The sequence below is a fragment of the Astyanax mexicanus genome, chromosome 1, assembly GCF_023375975.1.
Source record: "Astyanax mexicanus isolate ESR-SI-001 chromosome 1, AstMex3_surface, whole genome shotgun sequence".
NCBI lineage: Eukaryota > Metazoa > Chordata > Actinopteri > Characiformes > Acestrorhamphidae > Astyanax > Astyanax mexicanus.
In genome coordinates, this window is record NC_064408.1 from 101,731,621 (window position 1) to 101,750,697 (window position 19,077).

The following is a 19,077-nucleotide window of genomic DNA, read 5'->3' on the forward strand; positions in this document are numbered from 1 at the left end:
AATACTGAATAGAGTGAGAATTACAATAACAGCATGATTTTGTTATTGCTAGAAATGTCTCAAACTTGCTTGAGTTACAATACAGGGTAGCCAATCAGGACAAAGGTCATTTTAAAAGCACAATAGCAAAAACATAATTTTTAACCATTTAAATCCAAGTGTATCATAAAATGAGTATCAAAAAATGAGATTCCTGCAACATTTTTAATATTAAATTATTTATTGTTTAATAGATTATTAAATGTTATAAAAAAGTTTTTTTTTTTGTATTGTGTTCTATTGTATTTCATGATGAATAGACGTATAGAGTTGCTCCAAAATTACTTAGAAATCTGTTAACCTAACTGTTTTTTTTCTCTCCTACCTTCAAAACACTTTCTTGTTTTTTTTTCTTGTTTTTTTTTTTACATTTTTTACTTTATTTGACTTTCATTATTGTATGAATAATTAGTCCGAAGATCTAATAAGAACTTCAAAATATAATTAAAGAACAAAAAATTTAAATCTGGGAATTATTTGATTATTATTATTGATTATATTTTGTTTTTGTCTTTAAAGGGTTAAAGAAAACTTTATAAAATTGTGCATTAAATTGATTACAACTTTTTAAGCTTTATAGATACACACAGAAATTGTAGAAGATTTTAAGGAAAACGTTTTTGTAAAGTGTAGAATACAGGTCCTTTATAGCATATTGTATTTGTCTTTTTAATATTATAATAAGTGCTATTTGCAAAGATTGACTTGGGGGATATTGATCAGCTTTTATATGGATGTAGTCAAACATTTAAACACACAGTGACAGATGTAATGAGGTGAGATATATCCTATGATCTCCTGAGCTTGAGCCGCAGCCAGGTTCACTCACATCTAGGCTCATATCTGGAATAAAGCTCTGCTGGAGGTGAACTCTCTCACCCTTAGCACTGTGGAATTCCAACATTCTCTTCAGATTCAATTAGAGCTTGGGTTATGGCTGACCTGCTCCAGTCTGCACATCAGCATGTTCTTAAGAGCCCGGTCGTACGCAGGGTGCAAAAACAAACCCGAATAGCAGAACTCAAACGCTGATGTTTCCTTCTTTCTTTTGGCTCGTCTCTTTTTGTTTGCAGGTCATTAATCTTGGACGTATGGTATTTATTCCTTGTCCCTTTATTTGTGTTTTGTAATTTGCAGAGGCGCGCGGTGGTAAAGGTCAGGCGCTGCGGCACGTCTGCTTTGCTCTCTGCAGGCGGTCCTGCTTTAGCCCACGCTGATGCGCCACGTTTGTTTTTGTGGGTATTTTTAATCCTCTTCTCTGACTGATATGCCTCCTTTTCTGCAGGCGATAGATAGCATCCACAATGTGGGTGTGTTCTGTCTGGCCCTGGTCCCAGCGAACACCCTTCCCAAGACGCCCCTTGGCGGGATTCACCTGTCGGAGACCAAACAGCTGTTCCTGGAGGGCTCGCTGCACCCCTGCAACGTGCTCATGTGCCCCCACACCTGCGTCACCAACCTGCCCAAACCCAGGCAGAAACAGCCAGGTATGTAAGAATGGAGCAGCCAAGGAAATTAATTTACACAGTGTTCCTCCTACGCCAGATATGATCGATGAGCCAGTACATGTTCAGTGTCAGTTCTATTTCTAACTTTTATTTTATATCCAAATGTTTGTGGACACCTTCTAATGAATCCAAACAATGAACAGGTGCACCAAGATTTTGTCCATTTTGTGTCAGTTTCCCAGGAAAGGAATTAAGACTAGTCCTAGGAAAGATTTTCCCTTTCAATTGAAAACCTCCACTTAAAATGCTGTGTATTCCAAGACTAGTCTAAATCCCTGTTTGGGAAACTGCCCCATAGTGTATCAACTCTGTATCAATGCTGTTAAACCATTATCCTAGTTTAGCTGGTTTTAAACCATCCTTTGTGTGAAGCCCAGCTCTTGTTCTCTTGCGCAAATATTGCTTTTCAATATCTTTTAAAGTGATATACTTTATTAAGACCTTAGACAATGCATGTGGGAGACCTCTGGACAAATCTAGAGGACAAAAAATTAAACACAATGTTCCTATTATCGCAAATATAATCGAGAAGCCAGTACATGTTCGGTGTCTGAAGTTTGCTTCCACAGTTTTGCACTGGAGCTATGAGGCTAATATGAATTAACAACAACTTATATTCACCTTTTAACAAAAAGACACTATTATTGTCTTATCTGAAACCATGAGCTTGGTGATTACAAATAGACTTGCTAATGTGGCTAATGACAAATTGAGAAACTAGAACCAGTAATAGGAGTTTCAGAACTGTAGTATTAATAACCTATACACTGTATGTTCAAATATGTGTGGACCCCCTTTCTAATAAACAAAACCATTAACATGTTTAATATGTTTTTTTAAATATAAATATAATAAATATAAACATCCTATTTCAAATATAATCCATAAACCAGTACCATATTATCCACACGATAAGGCACACTTAAAATCCTTGAATTTTCCAAAAACGGTCAGTGCGCCTTATAATCCGATGCGCCTTATGTATTATATATTTTATCAGTCAGGTTAAAAGGAGCAGTAAAGCCACTCTGCTGAAGTGCAGCTTTATACAGGATTTTCAGTTTAGTTCTCCATCAGTATTAGCATTAGCCTTTGCTAATAGCATTGCTAACTGCTAACTCTTTCACAGTTCAGAGGTATTATCAGCCTGTAGCCTGCTGTTAACCCTGGCTATTATTGCTGGAGCAGTATTAGTATTAGCTGCTAATCGCGCTCAATTACAGTTTCAGAGCTGAGTCTGTCGGATTGTAGCCTGTGCGCTCACCGTGTTAAACAAAGCTATGTGGGCCAAACCGCTAGCTAATATTGCCCTGGCTTACCGGAACACTCAGGGTTCTTTAGTGTAGCGCTGTCGGGTGGCATTAGCCGCTAACCACAGCTAGCACTAGCGGTTAGCTGCTAATGACTTAGTGGAAAACTGTTAATCTAACCTTCCTGTAAATAAATGGAAGCGCTTTACTTACCCAAATGAACAGTTTTCAGGAGAGAAATCTCTGTAGATTAACATCCAGTGCTTGTTTGACTTTAAAAAGAAAATGTTTTTTTTTTTTAAGAATTACACTTTTATTTGCTTAACATAGCCTATTTAGGCTATGTCTGAAAATAGGCCGGAAAATATTGATAGTGTGCCTATGTATATATATATATATATATATATGTATATATATATATATATACATATATATATATATACCCCAGCATTACATAGTAAAAACTCTCTTCCAATACTTTTGAGATGAGTTTAAATAGCGGGTGAGTGATAATCCAACATCCTGACCTTAGTGTCGTTAAATGCAATCAAATCCATCCTCACAGCAACACTCCAAAATCTAGGAGAAAACCTGTCTTGGACAATAGAGATAATTACTACAACAAAAACAGGATATTATTTTTAAAACCCTTGATTTTGGAAGAAACAGCGAATGAACAGGTATCCCATTACATTTGTCAGTGTATTGAGTATTAAGGCAGTTAACCCTGTTAATGCAGTTTCTGGAGCCATCCTAAGTACAAAAGCTCAGCAGTCCTGCACACTTTGTCCTGCCCCTAGTAATAATACAAGGTTGTAGTAGGTTGTAGGTTGTTAAAATAAAATACAGCTTTAAAATCTTTTAAAGCGATACCTTCAGCAGACTCTGTACAAATCAATAAGCAACAAAATAACAAAAGCTGCAACAAAGTACAGCTCCAGTTTCCCTCATGAGCCTGTATTGTGATGAGGCTACAGTCCTGCAGGAGCTGAATTATTAACTGTATATTTGATATATGAGATTATATATAATATATGTACCGTCATTGATTGGAACATGCAACCACTGTTGCTCTCACTGGATGGCAGGGATGCTGTGTTGCAGAGTTATTGGAAGTAATAAATACATTTTGGCGAACCTCATTTTGTCCATTTATAAAGCTATAACACAGTGTACTGCTATTAAAATGAATAGAAATATGTTAAATGCTAAGTGCAACTAAACTGATGGTTAATTGTTTAGTCATTAACACAATTGCAGTATGACATACATTGTAAGCAGAATGAAAGACACAGTCATTCAGGAACCCTCTTTCCTTTGGTTAGTCTTTGATGTAGCCTGTTTAACCTGTTTAGCTCTTGCTGTGAGTTGTTTATGCTCTTAACAATTATACTGCTTTAAAGAATCCAAAAGCCAATAGTGAGATTAAAATAATACAGACATTGAGTCTGTGATGTACACACATAACTCAGTTTAAAGTAGCATTATGTGAAAATGGGTATTTATTGCTTCTGGGCTCCCCCTACAGTAAGAAAGTAAAATGCACTTTGATCCCCTCTACACAACATTCTTTTATATATGCATTTCTGGACAAGCTGAAAGATACAGAAGTAAAAAACTAAAAGTGAAGTAATTGTGTGTACTGAGCCATAGAGTTTTGTAGGATTTTACACAAATGTGTTACGTAGTGCAAAGTAACAACTAGACTAACAACAATAGAGGCACTATTTATTTGATTAAATAGAGCGCCGTAATCAATTAATCAATCAAGTCATTTTTAAGGTACAGATACTACATAGTGTTGCTTTAGAACAGGTTACTGTAGTTGTGTGAATGAGGGAGAAATTCATGTCCGATTGTGGTTAAAATTCCTAGATGAAGTTTCTATGACAAGAAAACAAGATAATGAAACACATGTACAGTACAGTCATGTTTAGCAAGAGGCATTTTTTTGCTAAAAGATTTATAATTTAAAGGAGTAATATGTTTACAGTATGGAGGAAATTAATTGGAGTGTACAAACAATATGTATCCTTTTCTATATTTCAATTATTTCAAATGTTATATCTTCTGAGTATGCAAGTTGTACAGTGTGTGTGTGTGTGTGTGTGTGTGTGTTTGTATTTATCAGTGTGTGGGTGGGTGGGCGCTTTGGCTGTATTTTTTGGAGCAGTTTGCATGCACCATTTGTTTGTGACTCAGGAACGTTGGAGAATTTGCATGCGGATGTGTGTCAGAGAGAGAATGACACAGTGGCATCTGTTTTGTTGTTTGAAGTGTCTTCGTGGGTGTATGTGTGGGTGTGTATCAGTGTGTGACCCGTTCACTGTGTGTTGTGCAGAGATCGGGCCGGCTTCAGTAATGGTAGGAAACCTGGTGTCGGGGAAGAGGATCGCACAGGCCAGCGGCAGAGACCTGGGACAGATCGAAGACAATGATCAGGCAAGAAAGGTGTGTGTGTGGCACCATGGGGCCCCGATTTTCATCCATCCATCCATCCATCCATCCATCCATCCATTGGTTCATATATCCTTTCACCAACCCATGCAACCCATGCACCCATTTTCATTTCAGCCTGCATTTTGATTTGCTAAACGGAGGCATTCGTCAGTGTCCAGCCCCATCTATCATGAAGATAAGCAAGCCCCCCCCCCCACCCCCCACCCAAAGCCCCACGGTCCATAATTACCCGGATGAGATAGATAACCACGTCCAGTTATGAGTGCTGTATTTTGGACTGCCTGTGCCGCAGTCATTTTTCATCTTTCCGCTTTTAGGGAGGCTGGAGGTTCGTTTAATTCTTACTACATATTTATCTCTACAATCGATAACTGTCAAAAGCTGGAGTCTGCAGAGAGCACACAGTCCCGAGAACCGCCAGACCTCTGGGGCCTGGCCAGCTCTGTAATATCACGCACATGCACTCGCTCATAAACGCACTAATAGTTTTATTTTGGATCAACACTTCGACAGACGCACCTGCAGAACTGTTTGCTTTCTTCATCTCACAAGTCCAGATTTTGTAAATTGGATTGAAAAAGCTTTTCTGCTTTTTTTAACCTGGCTGACATTCGTGGAACAGTAGGGGCAGAGCAGGCATCAGAGTAATTATTCTTCACGGGGAGCTGTTTTCTGCCTCTGTATGTCTTACGCTGATTTCTCTGCTTTCTGCTTTGCTGTCAGTCAGTCAGCTTTCGCTCAGACAGAATCCATTACTGTGTCCTCTCAAGCTGAAAGATGGCAGCCATTACTGCATCAGCATGACTGCTGCACACACCACCTTCACCCACACACACTCGCACTGCACTACTGTACCCACACTCACACACTCACTCACTCACTCACTTACTCACTCACTCATACAGTCTCTCATATATTTACTACCTTTTATTCACTCACTTCACCACCAACTTGATCGCTTGTTCACTTACTTGCTCCCTCGCTCGCTCACTTGATCACTAATTCCCTCCCTGCCTCAGTTACTCATTTAGTTATTTCACTCTCTTACTTACACACATACTCACTCATGGCCTCAATCACTGATTTCTTCCCTTACTTACAGTCTCTCTTATTATCTTATATAGTCATTAACTTACTCACACTCTCACATGGTTGTTCACTTGTTTGTTCATTCACTCACTTTCTTTCCCACAAAGCTTATTTCCTTGTTCACACTCACGCTCATTAATTACCACCCTTGTTTACTCACTCATTCACTCACTTACTCCCTCACATATTCATTAATTTACCCTCTCAATCGGTTTCTTTCTCACAAATCACATTGTCACATATGCCCACTCACACCTTCATTCACTCACTCACTCAAAAACGTGCTTACTCTGTTGCTGACTCCTAACTCCCTCCTTCATTTGCTTACTTGCTTCGACCAGTGCTCACTCATTCACTTACAACCTCAAACACCCGTTCATTTACTCACTCACTCACTCACTCACTCACTCACTCACTCACTCACTCACTCCTTTGCTTTCTAACAAAGTCACATTCTCATTAGTAGATTCTTTAGTATTAAAGGATGCTTGAACACACACTTGCTAAATCAGTCACTCACTCACTCACTCATTTTCACATGTGCCATTTCTTTAATTTTTCAGTATTAACCCTGCAGGCACGTAACAGCATTAGACGCCATTCTGACGTGACATTTTTGTCATCTGACGTCATGACCAACATTCAACCAGAAATTAACGTCTTTTGACGTTGGTGGCCAGCTGGGAACCCCTTTACAGGCCTTGGAATGTATACAGGCTACAAGTGTAAAAAAAAAAAAACTTTTTCTCTGCAGTAAAATAAGTTATTCACATTCTTATTCACAAATAGATTTTTTTTATAATTTCTATTACAATTACAATTACAATTTATAGAAACATTGATCAAACATGAAAGCTTTTTATGTATTGCTTGAATATAAATAATAATAATAATAATAAAATGCTGGCCTGTTAAGGGGTTAAACTTGCTTGATCACACACTTGCTAAATCAGTCAGTCACACACTCATTTGTACTTGTGCCATTACTTATACACTCAGTCATTCATTCACACACTTCCTTACTCACATACACTCACTCACTCACTCCCTCAATCACTCACAAATCTGATCACGGACCGACTTGTTCACTCATTCATTCATTTGCTTGCTCACTCACACGTCTTTGATTCTGTCCTTGTTGCTCTTCCACTTTCTCTCTCTCTCTGTCTCTGTCTCTCTCTGTGTCCTTCTCTGTGATTCTCCTCCCTGTCTGTCTCCAAATCAGCCAATGTCACACACCCTGTCCCTCACAGTTAATCAGTATGTGAGTGCAGGAACAGTCATCAGTTCCTCTAACTCTCGCTCTGCATGCCGTTTAACCCAGCTCAACCCTACACGAGTACGAGTCGTCCAACACCGCCGCATGCCACCCAGCCCCGGGGTTCACACCTTTCCATGCTCATTTACACCCCTGCATGTTCATTTATACCCCGAGCATGCTCTCTCTCTACCTCTCTCTCGCTCTCTCTTTTCATTGCGCCATTTCATTCATGCCTCTGAAAATCGGGCCCAGTTTGTGTGAGTGGGATTGCTTGTGTTTGGCTGCTTTTTTAAGACGGGCTCGAACGTCACCTGGGAATAACAGGGCTGTAAATGATGAAGTAACACCCTCGCCACTTTCAGACCCGAGGTAATGCCAACTCCAGCTGCTAATATCTTTAACGGAGCTCTCCCTGTGAGTGTTAACATGAAACAAAGCTGTTGATGCTTTAGCAACCACATTTCCGCATGTTAAGAAGGTGCTGTTAACTTGTGCTTTGTTTCCAATTGAGTAAATAATGTTATATTTCTAAATATTATCATCATTAACACTAACAGTTACAGCTATTGAGATACCTATGTGATAGAAACAGCTTCCTTTTAAACGTTAATTATGGTTTCATGCAAAATACACTGTTTTAATGCTGTGAACTGTTTATACTATTTCTATATACAGTTTGTGTTGCAGGGTTTTGATGTTTACTGAAAGAGTGTTTTCTCTTCTTGTATAGTTCCTCTTCTTGTCTGAGGTATTACAGTGGCGGGCGCAGACCACCCCGGACCATGTGCTCTTCACTCTGCTCAGCTCACGGGTAATAATGACCAGCTTTACAAACACATAGATCGAGGAATGTTAAATGTTCACACAACTTTGGAAATCTGGTACCCACTATTAAACTTCCCTTAAACTACGATAATTCACATCAACTTGCTGTGAGCACACTGGCCAGTGTTGAGCCTCACTCACAAGATAACCCCTCACAACTTGTACACATGTGGGCATTCCCACTCCTGCAAAAGCACTTAATAATCAATGTATCAAAGCATAGTGGCGAGATTGTGATGTGTGGCCACAACTTATTAAAATGCAGGACCAAGATAATTAAATTGCTAGGACGACTATAAAGCCAAGTAAAGTCGAGCATTTAATGAGCTGATTTCCATGCTTTAATGATCTTGTCCCCATGCATTACAAATCGTTCTTTTTTACATTAATTAAATTTAAATTAATTTCACACATACATACAGTACATATACACACATACCGGTACACAAATCAATAATAGATAATAGAGATGGATAAATAAAATACATATGGTTATCTGAGGAAACAGTTAACCCAGATCATCTTGTATCTAAGAATAATAATTTTAAACCATAGGTTTTAAATAACATGACTGCTATGCTGGGATTTCTGGTATAAAAGGCTAAAAGGTGTGTTTGTATGTGTGTATTTGTGTCTGTAGGGGGCAATCCTGAGCTCGCTGACGTGTCTGCAACTGCATAAACGGGCGGAGAAGATTGCGGCCATGCTGATGGAGAGAGGACACCTGCAGGATGGAGACCATGTAGCTCTGGTTTACCCGCCAGGTATGTTACACTTGCACCCGTAGACTTGTAGAGCAGGGGAATAGATTAACCCGTATCATCAATAAAATAATAGAACATCATCTGTTCATATACATTATGCCCTCACTTCTTCCTGCAGGTATAGACCTAATTGCAGCCTTTTACGGGTGCCTGTATGCCGGCTGTGTGCCCATCACTGTGCGCCCGCCGCACCCTCAGAACATCGCCACCACCCTGCCCACTGTGAAGATGATTGTTGAGGTTGGTACTGATCTAAACTAAGTAATCATTAGCTCAATTATTGTCATCTTTAAAGTCTACAAATATCTGTATCTTTGCAAAAAATAAGCTTTTTAAGTCTCAAAAGCTCCGTAAGCTGTATTTGATGATGCTGATGATGTCCGTATGTGCAGGTGAGTCGGTCAGCCTGTGTGATGACCACACAGGTCATATGCAAGCTGTTGAAGTCGAAGGAAGCGTCTGCCGCAGTGGACGTCAGGACGTGGCCTCCTGTCCTTGACACAGGTGAGCAGACTGGCTTCACATACACTCTTTATCCAGTGTAATATAATATTATTACACACACTGTTCCACAGTAGTGGAGCTGCTGCTATGAAAAAGGGCTCTCTCTGGAACAGTGCTTTTCAAATCTTTTTTCTAAGTGATCCATATTTTTTAAATGACATTTTTGTGACCCTCTATTAATGCACTGTGCACTTATGTAGTGGAATAGGTAAGGAAGTGAAATGACATTTAAAAAATAAGCCGATCTTTAAGCTTAGATTATTTTTAATCTATTTGCCATTTAACTGTGACAGTCCATACTGCATACATCACAAAATTTTACTTTATTATCCAACTTACATAGATCCTAAACACAGTTACAACAGCATGGTTAGTGTAGGAATAATATGTAGGTCATGTTGGTGTTTTGTGTTACCCAATATATGAATGAAACTATTTGATTATACATTGTTTCTGTTCAAATAAAGGATGTTCCCTGGAGTACAATTTAAATTCTTCTTATATAATGGATAAATGGATGGATGGATTGCTTTACTTTGAATGTATCATGTTGTTTTTTATCTACGTATGGTGCTAAATATTTATATTTAATATTTTTCACTCCCAATTTGACTAAACAGACTCCTAAAATCATAATTCCTGATATTTGCCTATTTAGGAGTATTTTGTCCTCTTCTGTAACACAAATGCTGTGTTACAGAGAGCATTGTAGATAATTGTCTTGTGATATATTAAGTATCACAGAATTACAGTATCATGATATCATCGTTATCATGGGCAGTGATTCCCACCCCTAATGTGTGCCCTTTTTTAACCCTCCTATTATCTCTATTATCAATGTTCAGTGTCTGTTTCATTAAGTCTGATTTATTGTCATAAAACATGAAAAATATCAATATTTGTGCAGTGTAATAATGTTGAGGTCACTGTGACATTCAGTTTTATAATCTTTCTTTAAATGACCCTCCACTTTAGGCCCTGACTTAAAAACACAATACTTATAATACCTACATAATACTAATAAAACACTTATAATAATGCTAGAACTACTGATAATTTGTCAAACGAACATAAAGAAACTGGTGAGTAAACTTTGCTAACATGTTTAATTATCTTTAATTATAATCATTTTCTGGAGGTTTAAATTGTTGGGATCATATTGACCCAGAGAATGAAGGTTGATACTGAATTTGAGAATAGCCGTAGGGTTAAATTAAAAAGGGATTTGTGCCTAAAAGGTTTTGTAGATGACTAATTTAGAGTTTTATTAGATGTGAACCTCACTTTCTCACACACTATCAGGGTGCTGCAGCAAGGAAATGTGGAGGCGGACGCAAATGCTGGTTATTTATTAAAAACAGGAAAAGAAACAACAATAAACCAAAAACTAAACAACAAAGAAGCACAGAGTACACTGAGACTGAAAAAACAAAGAAACACAAAGAAACCCTGACTAACTTGGAACACACACAAGAACCAACAACTGAAAACTGAAACAATGGGGCTATAAATACACAGGAAGGGAACAGCAAAAAAGAAACACCTGGGGACGGGTAACGATGGGGGGCGGAGCTACAAATGACACAGGTGGGAGCAATGAAGTGAAGGTCGGAGACAAGGAGAACACAGAGAAACATGTGCAAGAAAACACATGGGTAGGAAAACAAGGAAAAAACAGAGATAGAGCGTGACACTCACTCATTCATTCACTCACAGCAGGTTAAAAAAATTCTCCACAAGTTGTTTATCCTTTATTGCTCTGCATTAATGCTGCTGTGATATTTAACAGTTATTTTAACTAACAAGTCTCTTGTTTTCTTTAGATGATCTGCCAAAGAAGAAGCCCCCTCAACTATACAAGCCCTCCAACCCGGACACGCTGGCCTACCTGGACTTCAGTGTGTCCACCACAGGAATGCTAGCAGGAGTAAAGGTACAGATTAACCCGCTAATCTTATTCAGGGGCAAATAAAGCTACATACACCCAGTGCTCTCAGTCGTATAAGAGTTTAAATTATCTGTGTTTGATGAGTGAGCTCACACTCTTCAGCGTTTAGCTCTGCTGCAGTTATAAAAACATTTCCAGCGTGGGTCAGTGTTTGGTTGGTGGTGGGTGATGAAATGTAATATTAGGTGTGGAGGGCAGAGAAGAACATGAGCTTTCTCCTCTTTTATTGTTTTGCAATGGAAAACAGGCCAGTGGAAAAAGATGACTAATAGTGGACCGTGTGCCCACTGAGACCACCCGCTACTGTCCCATCATCTGTGCTGGAACGACGCGGTGACCGCCCGTTGTGTTTTCAACACTCACAAACAAAGCAATTCCACTCCCCGTCTGCTTTCGCACCGGTCTCAGAATTCAGCAGCGTATTCCTCAAATGATGTGCGCTAATGAATAGTGAAAAACCTGACTGTTAATAACTGCTGTTGTTTGGCCGAGGGTAAATTAGCATAATTGGGTGAGGTAATAATTTTCGGCGGTGACTCTGCTGATGAGTTGGAATGTTAGTGTAAATAGCTTTTTAACACAGCAGACTGGCCTCATTACTACAGTATCTGGAGTCTGTCAGAAAAAGAGAAAAGTGACATTTTACAGCATTTAGAGCCCTGTGACGCCACATCAGCACTTTCCTCAGGCTGCAGCACCACTCCTGTCACATTAGTAACTCAGGTGCTAATATAAATTTCACCCTGCCACTCTCTCTCTCTTTCTCTCGCTCTCTCTATTTCTCTCTCTATCTCCCTCTTTGCTTGTCACTATCTCTTTTTGCTCCCCTTTTCCTCTCTATCTCTCTGTCTTTTTTATCCTCTTGGGATGCTTATTTCCCTTGGCATCACTCTCTTTGACTTTTTGCATCTTTTTTTACCTTCTTCTCTGTATCTTTTTGTCTCTGTATTTTTAGCATTTTTTTGCCTCTTTTTTTCTTACGCTGCCTCTTCTCTCCCTAATTCCCCACCTGTTTTACTCAGCCTCACTCTATCCACACTTGTTTGCTCTTCTCTGTTTGCCCTTTTTCCTGCCTTTTGACTCTTTCTTTCTGTCTCCCTCTCTCTCTGTTTTTAGAGTGAGCTTAGCCCCGCCCCTCTCTCCCGCGCACCCCCCACCCCTCCCTCCCGAAAAAATCTAAGATTTTTTTTTTGGCCCATATCGCCCAGCTCTACTTTCTCTCTTTCCCCCTCTTTCCCTCACTTTTTTCTCTTTTCCTCTATTTCTTTCTCTCTGCCTCTCTCACACTCTCTCTGCCTCTTGTTATCTTCAACTTTTGCCGCTCTGTCTTTGTCTGTCTTTTCTTTAATCTCTTTCCTCTCTCTACCTTTTTCTTCATCTTTTTGTCTTTAAATCTGCCTCTCTGTCTGCCACCATCTTTCTCTCTTCTTCTCTCTCCCTCTCTGTTTTTTTCTGCCTCTACTTTTTTCTAACTCTGCCTCTGTGTTTCTGCCTCTCTTGCTGTCTTTATTCCTCTCTTCCTGTCTTTCTTTGTCTCGATTTGTTCATATATGCCTCTCTCTCTCTCTGGTTCTGGTTCTTTGGTTCCTCTGGTTCTTTATCTTTTTTTAATCTTGCTGTCAGATTGTTGTTGTCATCCCTCTACCTCATTTTCATTATGTCTCTCTCTTCCTCTTCTTTTCATCTTGCAGATGTCTCACTCCGCCACCAGTGCCTTCTGCCGCTCAATCAAGCTCCAGTGTGAGCTGTACCCCTCTCGCGAGGTGGCCATCTGCCTGGACCCGTACTGCGGCCTGGGCTTCGTCCTCTGGTGCCTCTGCAGGTACGGATGTGACTAGTGCCTGGAATACTGAGGGGGAGACTCACCTCTGATCTAACAGTAATGTAACAGCTAAGTTAAGCTACAGTATACTGTAGTGTATTTGTAGTATTATACAGATACAGTATTTATAATGGCTCTTATATTTATATTTATAATGAATTGGAACCAGTGACCACTGAACCTGTAATGATGTACAGTGCTCCACACTACATATATTACATATACCATATTCTTCACTCTGCTGAAGTACAGTGTTATACAGGGGTTTCAGTTTAGTTCTCCAGCAGTATTAGCATTAGCTGCTTTTTGGCCTTCCAGAGGTGAGTATTATCGGCCTGTAGCCTGCTGCTAACCCCGGCTAACACTACTGAAGCTGTATTAGCATTAACCATGCTAAGCGCTAGCTCTATTGTCATTCAGAGGTGAGTATTACCAGCCTTTACCCTGCTGCTAACCTCAGTTAGCACTGCAGTAGCAGCAATAGTATTAGCCGCTAACCGTGCTAGCTCTTTCGCCGTTCAGAGGAGAGTATATCGGTCAGTAGCCTGTGCGTTTACCGTGTTAAAACAAGCTACGTGTGATGAACCAGTAGCTGATATCCCCCTGGCTTTCTAAAACACTCAGGGTTCCTCAGTGTAGCACTTTCATTAGCTGCTAACTGCTAGCGGTTAGCCGCTAATGCTAATGCTCCAGCTTTAGTGAAACAGTTTTGTTTACTTAGCTTAGCTTTACAGACTTGCAGAATTAGAAGGAAAACATGGCGACACCCTCGTTCCTTACTAGTGTCGCATAAAATGCTCCTTATAATCTGGTGTGCCTTATAGTTCAAAAATACGGTATGTAAATATATTATATTTAAATATTTACACATTTAGCTTCAGTGCATCATAACATTTCTCATTTTATGTTACATAAAGAGAAGCTCTCTGGATTATTTATGAAATTGATTCTAACAGAAAGAAATCTAAGCATACTTTGTATTTGAATGGATTTTGAATTAGGTTTTAAGCTTTGATCACTTCTATCATTTCATAACTGATGCAGCTGTATCACATTTTTTTGTACTTTTCTGGTATAAAAGAGAGTGAGGTACTCTTCCTCTGTACATCTATATGCCACATCCTTCATCCTGTCCAGCACAATGGCTGCATTGTGACAGCCTACGAGAGCGCTGCAGGTGGCTAGCTGCCTTTCACATTGGAGTATTGAACTGGTTTGCAGAGAATGCTCCCGAGGCAAATCCTGGATTTGTGCTGCGTGTACGTTTCTGCTGGGGAGGAACAGGCTCTTTTTTGTGCTGCGTCTACTCCCCGAGTGTGAAGCGTGTACTCAGCACGTCTGTCTTGCTTGAGCGAAGTGTGCTTTCCGGATGCTTCTCTGTAGTCGCTGCCCCACCCCTCCTTTCAGCTCTGTGCTCTCGCTGCGTTTGTGCGTTGTTGTACTGAGTGTGTGCTTTCTCTCTGCTGTGTGAAGTGTGTACTCAGGGCACCAGTCCATCCTGATCCCACCGTCGGAGCTGGAAGTGAACCCGGCGCTCTGGCTGCTGGCTGTCAGTCAGTTCCGTGTCAGAGACACCTTCTGTTCATACTCAGTCATGGAGCTGTGCACCAAGGGCCTGGGCCTGCAGACCGAATCACTTAAGGTACAGCTACTTCATCGGTCCACGTGATATGGGCCGTAAATGATGGTGTACCTTTGCATTGTTAATGTTTGAGGCATTTTAGCATTAGGATATGCGAAGAGTTTAAAAACACCAACCCACGTTCATATTAGGTGCTTCCAAATAGCAAAGTTTTCTCCTACCCTTTAAAGATCTCTGGTGATGCCATAGCTATTTGTGGCTGGGAGACCCAGACATAATTATATAGATAATTATATACTTTAAAGAGCTGTGTGCCACTAGGGCTGGCCACAGTGGGATGACTTAGCAGTTATAGCAAGATGGAAAAAACACATCTACATTAACAGTTAAACTATGAAGTTTTATATCTGACTGAATATCATGTCTCTTCTCTTATTTATAAGTAAAAAAAATGTTTAACACTTTAAAATAACTTTAATTAATATACTTTTGACGAGTAACTAATAAATATCTAATGATAAGTTGATATACACAAAGCATTAGTTAATCAGAGTTTGAAAATGTATAAATGACTAGTTCATAAGAAATTTATGCCTGACAAATGTTTAAAAATTACAGTTCATGTTGCCAGTGTGTTAGCAACATCTTAGTTCCTTCTAATGTTAAAAATACTAGCTATTGTTCCTTAACTATCGATATATTAATAAACGTTATTATGAAATGTTAAAGGGGGCTTAGACAAGTTTGTCTCAACCCTGGCAAACTGCTCTGCACATGTATTGCTTTTGTTTCTTCCAACACACCCAATCTAACCAATCACCTAATTAAAGAGTGCTGTCAGAGTGGCAGTGGGTGTGGTAAAAAAAAAAATGGAAAGCACTAAAATGTGTAGGGCATGGTGCCTCCAAGCCCAGAATTCAGAAACACTGGTGTAAACACTGCAAAAATCAACATAAGCCTTCCCTACAAGTCCCCACCCCTTCAGAGCTCAGCAGTAGCACTGTTAATCAAGAATGCAAATTCATATGGGAAAAATAATATAAATGACTCTTTAAGCCTATATGTTAACTGTTTTTTTCTAGAATGGGGATAATGCAGGCTATGTGGTACTAATATAATGTGGGTATATGCTCCTCTTTTTGAATTGCCTTTAACACAACATCATTGGACAGCTGAACACACTTGGAGGAGAACACTAACCGCCAGTTCTGTTGCGTCACATATACTGTACTGGTTAGTATCATGTGATGTGGGGAAAAAGAAGAACCTCAGGCACAAATTACTCTCATGTTCATACTTAGGATCACTGTTCTCTCCTGTTAATGCAATTACAGTGTGATATGAGGATTAGTTGGCCAATATATAACTGGAGGAGAAAAAATGATACTCATATCTGGATGAAATATAAACACTATTTACAAGACATTTTTCCAAGAGACATCAAGAAACAACTAATGTTTTTAGGCAGTAAATATCAATACAAGATTAAATATCATAAACTCTTTCTTTAATCACTGCCTAATGAATAAAACGCTCACATATTCCATGCCTGTATTAGTTAGATTGTTGCATTATTGAGTCCTAATTAGCGACTGGCACCTAATTATTGCTGAAAACATCTTATTAGCCATATTTATAAAGGATATCTGTGCTAGTGGGCTGGTTGTAATGTTGTAGTGCTTTTATCGTGCGGCTCAGAGCTGGCAGAGAGCGTGCCTGCACTGGGCGTGAATGTGTGTGTAATTACTGCCTCAGCTGGGCTGGGGAAAAAGAAAAGGCCGGCTGTGCCTTCTGGCGAGCCTGCCTTGTAAAATGTGCTTTATTTACTGTGATTTAGTCGCTGAGATTGCCATAGTTACTGACTCTCGTCTAAAGCAGCAGCGCACTTCATTAACTTTGGGGACGTCTAGAGGGGAAGCGTGCAGTTCATTAAGATTGCGGACAATCGATAAACGGGAGAAACCAGACTCGGATTAAAAAACTAATTATAATTATAACATTATAATATATACATAATATACAATATGCAAGTTAGAGTAATTGTTGTTTGGCCACATATTTATTTATTTATATTGGCCATATATTTAGTTCAATTTATGTTGACAATAAAATAGGGCCCAAGATGTCTTAGTTGAGACATGTTGGGCAATATTTTAGTGATCTATAGAGCACCAGTTAATTGTGGATCATGCAGCTGGATTAAGGGCGTGTCGGTGTGTGTTTGGTATCGTGAGGGCGCAAAAAAATACGCCTTGCACAGCTCAAAACACACAAAAGACATGAACTAATTCTCCTAATTAATCATGGATGTGTTTTGGGAGTCATTCCCTTTAAAAGGCAGGTGCGCTCTGACATTGGCGCGTTCGTATCTTAATGGTGCTTCTCAGCAGAGGATACTGACCTGTGCATTCACGCTGTGAAGATACACCAGCAGCTCATTAAAGGGAACAGCAATGTTATTTTATTCTTTATTCTGTTTATTGTTGAGTTAAAAGTCGAGTATACGTGTGCGTGAACACACTTCCAGACCACCACGCCCATCAGTGTAGATTTATTCCCAAACCCTGACGCTGTTTTAACTGTGGACGGGGTGTATGATAGCAAAGAGCATCGCAACATGTCATGCACAGGGTCTACAATAGTTGTTCTTTTATTTATAATAATGTCAAAAATGACAAAGACAACAACAACTACTTACAATCACAAATAGACTTATTTTTGGTTATTACAGCATTCCATACTGTACCTTATTTTGTAGGCATTTAGAATACAAAAATATTACGAGGCATATTTACGTACAATACAATGATACGTACAAGTGGATCATAAATCAAAAATATGTAAAAACATGTATATGTGCAAGATATTCTTATATTCTTGCTGTAAAGTTACTAAAAGTGATTTTTTATATTTGTTGCTTTTAGGAAACATTATGCTGGTGGACCACTTTTGTTACATTAATCATCATAAAGCAGTGGTTCTCATTTACTCCTAAAAAATTATAATTTATGCCATATGGGGTTACTATTCAATTATTTTTCCAGCCGTTTTTAAGGTAGAAGTTGGCGTGAGTGAGAGCATCAAAGCAGTATTAAATAGCGTTTCTTAATCTAGATTGATTTTATGACTGCTGAAACAATTGCCTTGACCCAGTTTGTGTGTGTGTGTGTGTGTGTGTGTTTACAGTCTCGAGGCTTGGATCTGTCCCGTGTGAGGACGTGTGTGGTGGTGGCGGAGGAGAGGCCCCGGATAGCTCTCACTCAGTCTTTCTCCAAACTCTTTAAAGACCTGGGTCTGCACCCGCGCGCCGTCAGCACCTCCTTCGGCTGCAGAGTCAACCTGGCCATCTGCCTGCAGGTTGGTGAACTTCACGTCTTGTAGTGCTGAGATCAGAGGAAGCAGACACAGCTTTAGAGTGCGGCTGCAGAGATTAATCAACAAAGCCAAAAGAGACGTTTGATATAATGTAACAAAATAATTATAATGTAAAAAAATATAAATTTACTTTAAAAAAGCTAGCTGGGATGAGCATTTGGGAATATCAATTAGAATTTGATGTTAGAATTTTGCAAAGCATCTCTGTAGAAATATTATTTGAAAAATAATCTCCCACCTACTGCCAGATGGGTTCTAGCACATCATTCTGCTTCTCAATTATCTGTCTAAGGGGAGGCTCACTCTGCAAATTCTTTGAAAGCACACCGCCACTGGTTTTATTTCTTAAGGCAATAGATTGATTACTGCATTTTTAAGGCTGTTTTGGGCTTTGTTTCTCTCTGTTGCTAAGCAACAGGAGTATTGTAGTATTGTTGTTGAGCATTTAGGAACAGACTAAAAATACCAAAAAATACTTTTTGATAATGTAATGACTTCAGTTTGTAAACGAGTAGAGCCACTAGTCACTCCACCAGAGTGCAATTGGACATGTTTTTTGTGTCTTGTCCAAAAACATGTACAGTGTGAATTCTTCCAAATACTGTATTAAATGAAATCCAGAAGCAGATCACAGAAAGCCGTGTACTTTA

At 39.4% G+C, this 19,077-nt stretch overlaps 1 protein-coding gene across 11 annotated transcripts in view; it reads left to right on the forward strand.

Annotated features, from left to right (window-relative positions):
• The window catches only part of dip2ca (disco-interacting protein 2 homolog Ca), a 190,742-nt gene that overhangs the window by 157,003 nt on the left and 14,662 nt on the right, over window positions 1-19,077 (forward strand). For 7 of the 11 annotated variants that reach the window (XM_049463090.1, XM_022681072.2, XM_022681076.2 and 4 more), the window contains 10 exons: window positions 1,325-1,526; window positions 5,139-5,248; window positions 8,338-8,418; window positions 9,073-9,196; window positions 9,315-9,436; window positions 9,589-9,700; window positions 11,524-11,633; window positions 13,340-13,470; window positions 14,944-15,112; window positions 18,239-18,409. In XM_049463090.1, the coding sequence (XP_049319047.1) occupies window positions 1,325-1,526; window positions 5,139-5,248; window positions 8,338-8,418; window positions 9,073-9,196; window positions 9,315-9,436; window positions 9,589-9,700; window positions 11,524-11,633; window positions 13,340-13,470; window positions 14,944-15,112; window positions 18,239-18,409 (1,332 nt within the window). The remainder of the gene's footprint in view (window positions 1-1,324; window positions 1,527-5,138; window positions 5,249-8,337; window positions 8,419-9,072; window positions 9,197-9,314; window positions 9,437-9,588; window positions 9,701-11,523; window positions 11,634-13,339; window positions 13,471-14,943; window positions 15,113-18,238; window positions 18,410-19,077) is intronic. The other 4 variants (XM_022681074.2, XM_022681095.2, XM_022681079.2 and 1 more) reach the window with 1 other exon arrangement.